At 38.1% G+C, this 11073-nt stretch overlaps 1 protein-coding gene across 1 annotated transcript; it reads left to right on the top strand.

Annotated features, from left to right (window-relative positions):
* Window positions 1-3324: 3324 nt before the first annotated feature.
* Window positions 3325-7552, top strand: LOC131163980 (receptor-like protein kinase 7). Its single transcript, XM_058120848.1, has 2 exons — window positions 3325-6451; window positions 6935-7552. Exons 1-2 carry the CDS (start codon window positions 3889-3891, stop codon window positions 7288-7290), a joined length of 2919 nt encoding a protein of 972 aa, XP_057976831.1. The 5' UTR covers window positions 3325-3888; the 3' UTR covers window positions 7291-7552.
* Window positions 7553-11073: the final 3521 nt, after the last annotated feature.

Below are 11073 nucleotides of genomic sequence, written 5' to 3'. Positions count from 1 at the left end.
AGTTCTGTAAATACTGTTTGTTTGGTAAACAACGCAGGGTGAGTTTCAGAATAGGAAAGAATACGAGCAAGGAGGTGCTGGAGTACATTCATTTAAATGTATGGGGTCTAGTACAGGTACAATCTCACAGTGGTGCTATTTATTTTGTCTTATTTATTGATTACTTTTTCAGGAAAGTCTGGGTGTATTTTCTGAAACACAGGAGTGACGTATTCAGTAAGTTCAAGGAATGGAAAGCTCAAGTAGAGAAGCAAGCAGGGAAACATGTGAAGTTTCTGAGATCTGACAATGGACCGGAGTACAAATAGTCAGTTCATTGACTTTTGTAAGGAAGAAGGGATCACTAGGCACTTTACAGTTCCACATGGGCCACAGCAGAATGGGGTGGCTAAAAGGATGAACAGAACATTACTAGAGATGACAAGGTGTATGAGAATTCAGGCTAATTTTCCTAAGTCATTTTGAGCAAAAGCCGTGAGTATGACATGCTACCTGGTAAATAGGTCTCCTTCTGTAACTATTAATGCAAAGGTTCTTGAGGAGGTATGGACAGGTAAGCCAGTATATTACTCTGTGTTGAGAATATTTGGTTGTCCTTCGTATGTGTATATGCAGGAACAGGACAGATCAAAGTTAGACTCTAAGTCCAAACTGTGCGTATTTCTTGGTTTCCAAGAAGGAATGAAGGGATATCGATTGTGGGACCCAATAGCATGGAAGGTGGTCATTAGCAGGGATGTGGTCTTCGATGAGGAAGTCATGTTGAAAGAGAATGCTAATAAGAAAGTGGATTCTGATTCAACGGGAGTATCTATTCAGGTGGAGTTAGACAATATTCAGAATTCAAGTATAGGTAATACTCAGACTACTATTTTTTATTTTGTTGCACAGGATACAGTGAGACAGGCTACAGTTCCTCAGAAAATTCCTTAGACAGGTGATAGACATGAGCCTACAAGGCTAGCCACCGGTAGAAAAAGGAGGAATGTTAAGCTTTCGACCAGGTATGGGTTTGAGGACTTAGTTGCATTTGCTCTGATTACCAGTAGTGGGGATCTTTCTGATTTTCAGGAAGCAATTTAGAGTTCTGAACAAGAGAGTTGGCTTGGAGCCATGGTTGAGGAGATGGAGTCTCTTCATAAGAATGACACTTGGGTGTTGGTTCAAAAGCCCAAGGACAGGAAGCTAATTGGTTGTAAGTGGGTTTTCAGAAAGAAAGAACCTACTTCAGAATCAGAAGGAATAAAATATAAGGCCAGGTTAGTAGTAAAAGGATACAAACAGGAAGAAGGCATAAATTATAATAAAATCTTTTCTCCTGTTGTTAAGCATGCTTTTATTAGATCCTTGTTAGTATGGGTTGTCGTGCATGATTTAGATCTAGAACAGATGGATGTAAAGACAACTTTCCTTCATGGTGAGTTGGAGGAAGATATCTTTATGGAGCAACCGGAGGGGTTTGTGGAACAAGGTAAAGAGCACCTGGTATGTAAGTTGAATATGTCTCTTTATGGTTTAAAGCAATCCCCTAGACAATGGAATAAGAGGTTTGATTCTTATATGTTGAGGATTAGGTGTGCTAGAAGCAATTATGACAGTTGTGTTTACTTCAGATTACTTAACTATGGTGTATATGTGATCCTTATGCTATATGTGGATGACATGTTAATTGCCTCTAACAATACTGATGAGTTGAATGTGTTGAAAGCCAGATTACAGGATGAATTTGAGATGAAGGATCTTGGTGCAGCTAAAAAGATCCTTGGCATGGAAATTAGGAGGGACAGACAATAGAATAAGCTGTGGTTGTCACAGGGTAAGTATATTGAGAAGGTGTTGGAAAGGTTTAACATGGATAAGACTAAACCGGTAAGTACACCTTTAGATGCTCATTTTCAGTTGTCTACTAAACTGTGTTCTTCTACTGATGAGGATAAGTTGGATATGGCTAGTGTGCCTTATGCTAGTGCAGTAGGGAGTTTGATGTATGCTATGGTATGTAGTAGACTAAATTTGTCATATACATTAGTTTGGTAAGCAAATATATGGCTAATCCAGGTAGAATGCATTAGAATGCGGTGAAATGGATTTTCAGATATTTTCGTGGCACTTCTAATTATGGTATCCTGTTTGAATGTACTGATGATTGTAATGTTCAGGGTTATGTGGACTCCGATTATGCAGGTGATTTGGATAAGATGAGGTCTACTTCTGGCTTCATTTTTACCATGGCTGGTGGTTCCATTAGTTGAAAGGTTCTATTACAACTTACTACAGTTTTTTCTAATACAGAAGCTGAATACATAGCTTTGGTAGAGGCAAATAAGGAGGCTTTGTGGTTAATTGGACTAATTCAGGAACTTGGTGTTATGCAGGATAGATTACACGTATTCTGTGATAGTTAGAGTGTGATCCACTTGGCAAGGAATCGGGTCTACCACTCTCGCACGTCAATCGCACGAAGCATATTGACATGCGATACCATTCAGTTAGAGGTTGGGTTGAAAGTGGTAAGTTCCAGTTATTGAAGATCCACACAAATGGAAATACTACAGATATGCTCACGAAGCCTGTTACATTAGTTAAGTTCAAGCGCTGTTTGGACTTAGTTAATGCAGTCTCTTGTTGATTGTTGACAGAGCATCCTAGAGTGTGGGGATGGAATGTTGTGCTTGGCCGTGATTAAAAGCCAAGATGGAGATTGTTAAAAAAATATATATGTTTATTTATTTTTATTTATTGTGGCTTTTATTTCAGTTGTTGGATGATCTCTAAAATCCAACAATTGTGTGGTGTCATATATATGTTTGTAAGCCATGAGAAAATATAAGGATTGCTTGTCATTTTATGCAAGTAGAGCTAGAAGGGGGGGTTCTCTCTAGGAAGAACTTTTCTTCAACGGGTTGAAGGTGAAAGGGTGTACAGGGGATTTAGGATTTGGGAGAAACTGATCAGATCTTATACTTCCATCATTTTATAGTGGATTTTTCTCCAAGTACACGCTCCGTGGACGTAGGTAACCTTACCGAACCACGTAAAATCTCTCGTCTCCATTTTTTTGTAAATATTTTTTACGTGATTTATTTTGTTGATTGAAATATTAAAATCATCGAGCGTCAACAAAACCTAACAATTTTTATAGACAATATAGAGAGGATTTTGCATAGCTTTGTTCATACTGTTCATGTTTACAAAAGCTATGGTGTAATGTATCAATCAGCAGTGCTTACCTAGCATAAGCTCATCGTACGGCCATAATTCAACCGTTGTGAAGGCAGGAGAGGCATTATTGTTTATGGTGAGAGGTTTAGGTCGGTCTAGGTTGGCAGCCTTGTCTATGGGGACTGTCCCTGGTGCATTATTGTACAAATCATAAAGACAATGAACATAAAAAAAAATAATGAGACCCATGCCTCTAATCATGTCACTTAACTTATTTCATGATCTGTAGACTGTAATATAATATAGCTTAACCTTTTGCCTAAAAATTTCACCTGGTGAGGATTCGCTTCCCCCCAACAGCAGCAGCAAACAGAGCTGTCTTCATGCATTTCATTTTCTGGTTTTGGTGTTTTGGGTCTGCAGTGAGTCACTGTTTTTAGCAATTTGAAGAATTTATGGGTCAGAAATAGAAACAAAAACAGTTAAGAGGTAGCATACTAGCATGGCGTAGAAAATTAAAGACTCAAAACAGGGCAACAGAAGTACGGTGACATTTTACTGCAACTTTGCGTCTCAAGATTGGCCTTCTTCAGGGTCAACATGCAGTCCAACCATGCGCGCTGAGCTTAAAGCTTCTACACACCGCCAACCTTCTGTTTCATTCTCGTAGCCTTATTCTCAGAAGACCCAGAAAAGAAATTAGCCAAGAAGCTTTCACCGGTCGGCATGTGGATTCGCCGGCGGGAGAATCTCCTGAGATTAGTCTTCCTCTGTTCCCTCTGCTTCCTCTGCCTGATTTATCCTGTTAAACCCGACGAGCTTCAGATTCTCCTCGAGTTCAAGTCCGCGTTTGACAAATCAAGCTCCAATGTTTTTGGTTCATGGGAACAACACATCCTTTCTTGCAATTTCACCGGAATAGTCTGCAACTCCGACGGGCTCGTAAGGGAGATCAATCTTCCGGGAGAGGAACTGGTCGGAGTTGTTCCTTTCGACTCAATATGTGGGCTCAAATCGTTGGAGAAAATCTCTCTTGAGTCGAATTCTCTGAACGGTAGCATCACCGAAGGCTTAAGAAACTGTACGAGGCTGCAGTACTTGGATTTGAGTAAGAATTTTATTTCTGGAGAAGTGCCGGATTTGTCTACTTTGCGTGATTTGAAGTTCTTGAATCTAAATGGAAGTGCATTTTCCGGAATTTTTCCTTGGAAATCACTGCAAAATCTTACCAATCTTACTTTCTTGAGCCTTGGAGACAACCCATTTGATTGGAGTCCATTTCCTCTGGAAGTGCTAAAGCTTGAGAAACTGTCGTGGCTGTATCTTACAAACTGCAGCCTAGAGGGACAAATCCCGGAAGGGATTGGAAATCTTACAAAGCTAAAAAATCTTGAGCTCTCTGACAACCAACTGTTCGGTGAAATTCCTATGGGGATTACCAAACTTGTGAATTTATGGCAGCTTGAGCTCTACAACAACCAATTAACGGGAAAGCTTCCAACGGGATTTGGAAACCTCACGAGCCTCGTGAACTTTGATGCTTCACAGAATCGCCTCGAAGGCGATCTATCCGAGCTAAAGCTCTTGAGAAACCTTTCTTCTTTGCAACTATTCGAAAACCAGTTATCCGGAAAGATTCCTGAGGAGTTTGGGGAGTTTGAGAACCTGGTGGAGCTCTCACTTTACACCAACAAGCTCTCTGGTTCTCTCCCGAGAAAGCTCGGTTCCTGGGCGAACTTCATGTTTATTGACATTTCTGAGAACTTCCTCACTGGCTCTATACCACCGGATATGTGCAAGAACGGTCAAATGACTGATCTTCTCTTGCTCCAGAACAAACTCACTGGAGGAATTCCTGCAACATACTCGAACTGTTTGTCGCTTGTTCGCTTGCGAGTAAACAACAATTCGCTTTCGGGTACAGTCCCCGCTGGAATATGGAGATTGCCAAACCTTTCAATAATTGATCTTACTTTGAATCAGTTTGAAGGCCCGGTGACAAATGACATTGGAAGTGCTAATTCACTTGCTCAAATTTTCCTAGCTAACAATCGATTCTCTGGCGAATTGCCAGCGGCATTGTCGAAAGCTTCATCCCTGGTTTCTATTGGGTTGAGCTCAAATCAGTTTTCGGGTGAAATTCCGGCAAATATGGGAAAATTAAAAAGCTTGAATAGTCTTCATTTGGAAGGTAACATGTTCTCTGGTGCCATACCAGACTCTCTAGGTTCCTGTGCTTCTCTCAATGACATAAACCTGGCAGGAAATTCTCTGTCTGGCGAAATACCAGCAAGTCTTGGATCCTTACCGTCTCTGAACTCGTTAAACTTGTCAAATAACGAGCTTTCCGGTGGAATCCCAGCGAGTTTAGCATCCTTGAAACTTAGCCTTCTGGATCTATCAAATAATAGATTAACAGGCCGCATACCGGATTCTCTGTCTATTGAAGCATACAAAGTTAGCTTTTCCGGAAACCCTGGCCTATGCAGTCAGAGTGTTAGAAATTTCCCACCTTGTTCATTTGATTCCAGAAAGTCCAGCAGCCTCAAAACATTCATATCTTGCTTCATATCTGGAACAATTGTCTTACTTGTCTCACTTGGATGTTTCCTTTTCATGAAGTTGCGGGCAAAAGATCGCGATGGTTCAGTGAGTGCAACAGTTTCCTGGGATATGAAACCGTTCCATGTAGTAAGTTTCACCGAGCAAGAAATCATCAACTCAATCAAACAGGAGAATTTAATCGGCAAAGGAGGGTCTGGGAATGTGTACAAAGTTGCACTTAAGAATGGGAATGTGCTAGCAGTGAAGCACATATGGAGGTCCTACTCCACAGATCAAAAGAACGGTCAAAGCAGCGCAGCAATGCTCACAAAGCAAAAGGGGCGATTGCCTGAATATGATGCAGAGGTAGAAACCTTGAGCTCAATTAGGCATGTGAACGTTGTGAAGCTATATTGCAGCATCTCTAGCGAGGATTCAAGCCTGCTTGTGTACGAGTACTTGCCCAATGGGAGCTTGTGGGATCGGTTACACACATGCCAGAAAATGAAGATGGGTTGGGAGGTGAGGTACGATATTGCAGTTGGGGCTGCAAGGGGATTAGAATATCTGCACCATGGGTGTGATAGGCCAGTGATCCACCGTGACGTCAAGTCGAGTAACATTTTGCTCGATGAGCATTTGAAACCTAAAATTGCTGATTTTGGTCTGGCCAAAATTATGCAGGCTAATGGATGTTGGCACTCAACAGAGATTATTGCAGGGACACATGGGTACATAGCTCCTGGTGAGTCTCTTCTCCCCCACTTTTTTAAAATTGCCAATGTAGTTTCTTTTTCAATCACGTGTTCTGGCATTGCGTTAATTATTATGGTAATTAAACTAACTCGAGAAAAGTCAGTGTTGTATTGTTATTTTTTGAGGGTTATAAGTAGGCTAAGTTGCCCTGAAGATACAAATGCCCTGGACAAACAGGGATTTGTAATGGGTCTGAAAATTACCAAATTGCAGTTTCTAGATGCATATCTTTGATTACTCAGAAAACAAAATACATGTCACTAATTGTTTTTCTATTAATTTCCCATCTTTCTTTGATTAACACCTTTCCCACCCCCCACCCAGGAAAAATAAATAAATAAATAAAACTGAAAATAAAGGCATTTATCTAATTACACAGTTGAATGCATTTCTCTGATTACCAGAAAAGAATATAGTTCCTTGATTATTTTCCTGTCAATGTCTCACCTTTCTGTTTTTTATTCTGGTGAAGAATATGCATACACATACAAGGTGAACGAGAAGAGCGATGTCTATAGCTTTGGGGTGATCCTAATGGAATTGGTCACAGGGAAAAGGCCAAGCGAGCTAGAATATGGAGAGAACAAGGACATAGTGTTCTGGATTTGGAGCAAGATTGGGAGCAAAGAGGATGTGCTTGACGCGGTGGACTCGGACTTCTCAGAGGCCCAAAAGGAAGATGCCATCAAGGTGTTAAGGATTGCAGTTCAATGCACAGCCAAGTTCCCAGCCTTAAGACCATCCATGAGAATGGTAGTTCAAATGCTAGAAGAAGCTGTGCCCTGTAAACTCGCCAAAGTATCTGTTAAAATAGAAGGCGAGAAATAATCTGAAAATGTGGCTGCTGGGCTTGGAAAGAATGGATACTAATGCCGAGATTGGGAGAATACAACAGTCTATTTGATCTCAGTTTATGAAATGTGAAGTCATGCTCAGTAGTTGTGGAGAAAACGCTTCAGGCCATGCTTTAAAGGTTAGATGTATCTCTCTGGATCTTACCTGAAAAAAGGAAGGTAAGAGTTTCTGTGTATCATATTCTCGACAAATTTTCCTAGGAAGGCAATTAAGATTTGGTGTGGGTTTCATTTTCTCCTCGTGCTATCTGCCATGGGAAAGAAGTTCCCACTAAAAACATGTCTCTTTGCATTAACTGGTGATAGGATTTGTTGGACTAGGATAGACATGGTTCATCAGAAAATGAACAAAAAATTAAGGGCATAGGCAAAACGAAGGTGAAGATTGAGTAGGGCTTGGAATTCAATTACATCTATATAAAATAAAATTAAAGGTAAATCACATCATAAAGATTTAAGGGTGTTCAGGAACGTGGCTACGATGATAGAACGGCACTTCCCTCCCAAAGAAAGAAGAGAGAACTCGTGCTAAGTTCCTTTCCTTCATATCCGATCCGATCCGATCCGAACACAGCATGCACTACGGTCTGAACACTGCTCTTCGGAGAAACTGCATCGTCTTGTTGATGAGCAGAAATTTTTATAAACGAATTGATAAAAGGGAGTTGATTCAAGTAATTTGTTTGCCCCAATGAAAATGGAGTGATTAGAAAGAAAAAGTTGATTATGAATGTTTGGAAAATAAAATATTTGAAATGATCAAATATCACTTTAAGAAAATAATTGATCTGTTGATAATTTTCTGATATCTATAAAAAAAATAAAAAATAAAAATAGGGATACCCGTGCAATAGAATAATTAGCTAGAAAAGAGTTTTGGTTTTTAGCTTTTAATTTCAAGTTTATAACTTATAAAGCTATTCAAAAAAGCTAAAACATGTCATTTTAAAAGTTGAAAAAATTTGTTTACCAAATGTATTATGCATAATGTTTACACTTTAATAGGACAAGTTTCATCCAAAAAGTGGGGCCAAACGCACCCTAAATCTTAGTTCATTTTTTATTTTAGAAACTAATTTGAGCACATTTGGAGGGCTAATTAGGAAGTGACAAGCAACTATATAAAGGAATGGCATAATTAACATGTTGGGTTTTCCTCTTAAGGATGATCCACGTATGTTGAGTGGTCCACTTGAATGTCTTGGTTCACTTAGTTATGCAATGAAGTATTGGAGAAGCAAAAAACAATTGTTGGTGTAAGATTTAGTTTCATTCGATCCAAGGACAGCCAAGAAGAAAGTAAAGGAGAGAAGAAAACCATTTTACCAAAATCCTAAGGTAAAGGGGCTCATGTAGTTAGCTTGATCTTCATGATCCGATGGTGATTTCTTGTCCAATTGAATTAATATTTTGACATTCTTATGACTCATTCTTCTTTATCTTGTGGACAGAGTGATTTTCGACTATAGCTATCTAGAGCTAGTTTCGTGGCTAAAATAGTAACACTTATTTCTAGGTGAGACCTCTATTTTTCACTCTAATTTGATTCCACCTGTTTGGTGATGACTCATATTGTTCTTATCCTACATTTTTGGGGGGGCATGTCTCCATATTTAATCTGTCATTGCTCCCCTCATAAATCAAAAGGTTTTTTCTTGATTTTATAGCCAAATGATGCAAATATTCTACTACTAATTATTTCTATCGATAGTCTTCTTTTTGCCCAAACATTTCATAACCTAGATGGATAATACAAAATTTAAGTTAAAACAAAAAGAAGAAAAAAAAAATTGTATAAGGCAATCAACCAACCACTTAATGGTGGTCGATCGGTTCTTGACCTCCTTTTTTTTTTCACGCATGCATGAAGACTTCTGGTGTCAACCCAATAATAGTCCACAAGCCCCAAGGGGCAATCAAATGGTTAAGCAAATTTCCAAATTTTAAATCTTTTTTATTTGATTGGTTAATGTGTTTAAGATTGCCAAGTGTTAGGCAAGGAGTTTGGTTATCTTTTGTTGGCAGTTAGAGGTTATGGTCATTGGAATTTTGAATTGACATTCAAAATTTTCAACTCCTATTTGCCTTCACCATGCATGGTCTATACATAGATAATGCATAGTCCTTTTCTTACATGTCCAAGTAGGGGGTAGGGTGAGAATACAGAAGAGAAATTCAATTTCTTTGGGTGATAGAAAGACTATTCCTATTTAGAAGGGTTATTGAATATATTTCATTGTTGTCACAATTCTTTCTTTAGTGATATTTGGGTGTGTGCATATTGTGTGAGTGCATCTCCTATTTGGAATACTATTCACATTTTCAAGTCAATCCTATTCTCTTGCATTTATTTTCAAGTTTTATTGAAACGTGAATATACATGCCATTGTTCAATTTGTTTGCATCATGAGATTTCTCTATATTTTCATGTTCTTCTTATTGCTTTTAGAATCCCTATAGTAGTCTACATGCATCATGTAAAACCACACTTGATTTTCACATCAATTTTTTTAAAAAAATGCAATTTTTGATTAAAAAAAATGAGTTTTAATGTTTTTCTCTCCTTTATATCATATTCACATGTTATATTTTTGAATTCGCACGTAATCTCTAATAGGAATGCATAAGGTTTTAGTATTGAATCTATAAAATTACATGAAAATTTCGAAGATAAGTCAAAAAGTGCATCTAAATGGTGGACTATCCTTGAGGCACAGTTGATCGCCCAAAACTTCTGTAGATGATCAACTAGCCTCTAAGGTGCAGTTGACTTGCAATCCCGAGGCTATTTTATAGTTGTTTCTCTAAACGTTTCTTGGATTTTTGTGTTATTGATGAATCAAAACACTCACCAGAGTGTATGATCGAGTCTACCTACTAATAATTAGGTATAATTTAATGGTTTTCTCTATATATATAAAAAAAAAATTCATTTTTTAAGTGTTCTAAAAGAAACTAAAATTCTAGGTGGAAAGATGTCATTTTTTGTCTAAATTTAGTAGGCTTCAAAACCCTACTTTTGTAAAGATTTTTCTAAAAAAATCAATATTTTTAATTAGATATGGATTTTTGAACCAAGATTTAAAGTGTTCAAATAAAAATCATCAAAATGTTTTCTAATCTAAAATTTAAAAATATTTTGATGAACTACAGATGACTTGATTCCTCTTTTGAGAATATGCAAGTAGCCTACTTTAAAGATTCAGTCATAACAACAAAAAAAAAAACAAAAAATCCTTTCGTTTTCTTTGAGTGTTATATGTGACTTTTAACGATTTGGAAGGGCAATAAAGTACTAAGGTCTTCATAAGATTAAGTCTTCTACATAGGCCTTATGAAAACCTTTTCAAAGGAGTTTAAGTTGATGCACATGTTTTGGAATAAAAATAAAGGGGGTGATTGTTCTCTGCAGGGGATCGATCAACCTTGCCTAAGAACAAGGCAAGTCAGCTAGCCTTCGAGGGGTGGTCAATCGATGTAACGCCTTGACTTTAGAATCATTTTTTTTTTACATAAAATATCATTACTCTGATAATGCTCTGATACTATAATACACGGTCAAAGTCAACCCAGACCCATAGGTACCAGGAATTTATTTGTTTATACATACCTATTACCTATAAGCAGCAGAACCAAATTACACTTTACATATGTACAATACCAGAATTTCATTGTTACTACCTATACACATATATACCCCCAAAATCCATTATGAGTCTGACCCGACTACTTACCATGCAACTGGGTAGTACCTACG

Source organism: Malania oleifera, chromosome 9 (assembly GCF_029873635.1).
Source record: "Malania oleifera isolate guangnan ecotype guangnan chromosome 9, ASM2987363v1, whole genome shotgun sequence".
NCBI classification, from domain to species: Eukaryota; Viridiplantae; Streptophyta; class Magnoliopsida; order Santalales; family Ximeniaceae; genus Malania; species Malania oleifera.
This window is presented reverse-complemented; position numbering and strand designations above follow the sequence as displayed.

Bases quoted from the DNA above. Each gene is read 5' to 3' on its own strand.
- LOC131163980 (XM_058120848.1), top strand. From the start codon at position 3,889: ATGTGGATTCGCCGGCGGGAGAATCTCCTGAGATTAGTCTTCCTCTGT. The intron at 6,452-6,934 runs GTGAGTCTCTTC...ATTCTGGTGAAG, and splicing joins ACATGGGTACATAGCTCCTG to AATATGCATACACATACAAG.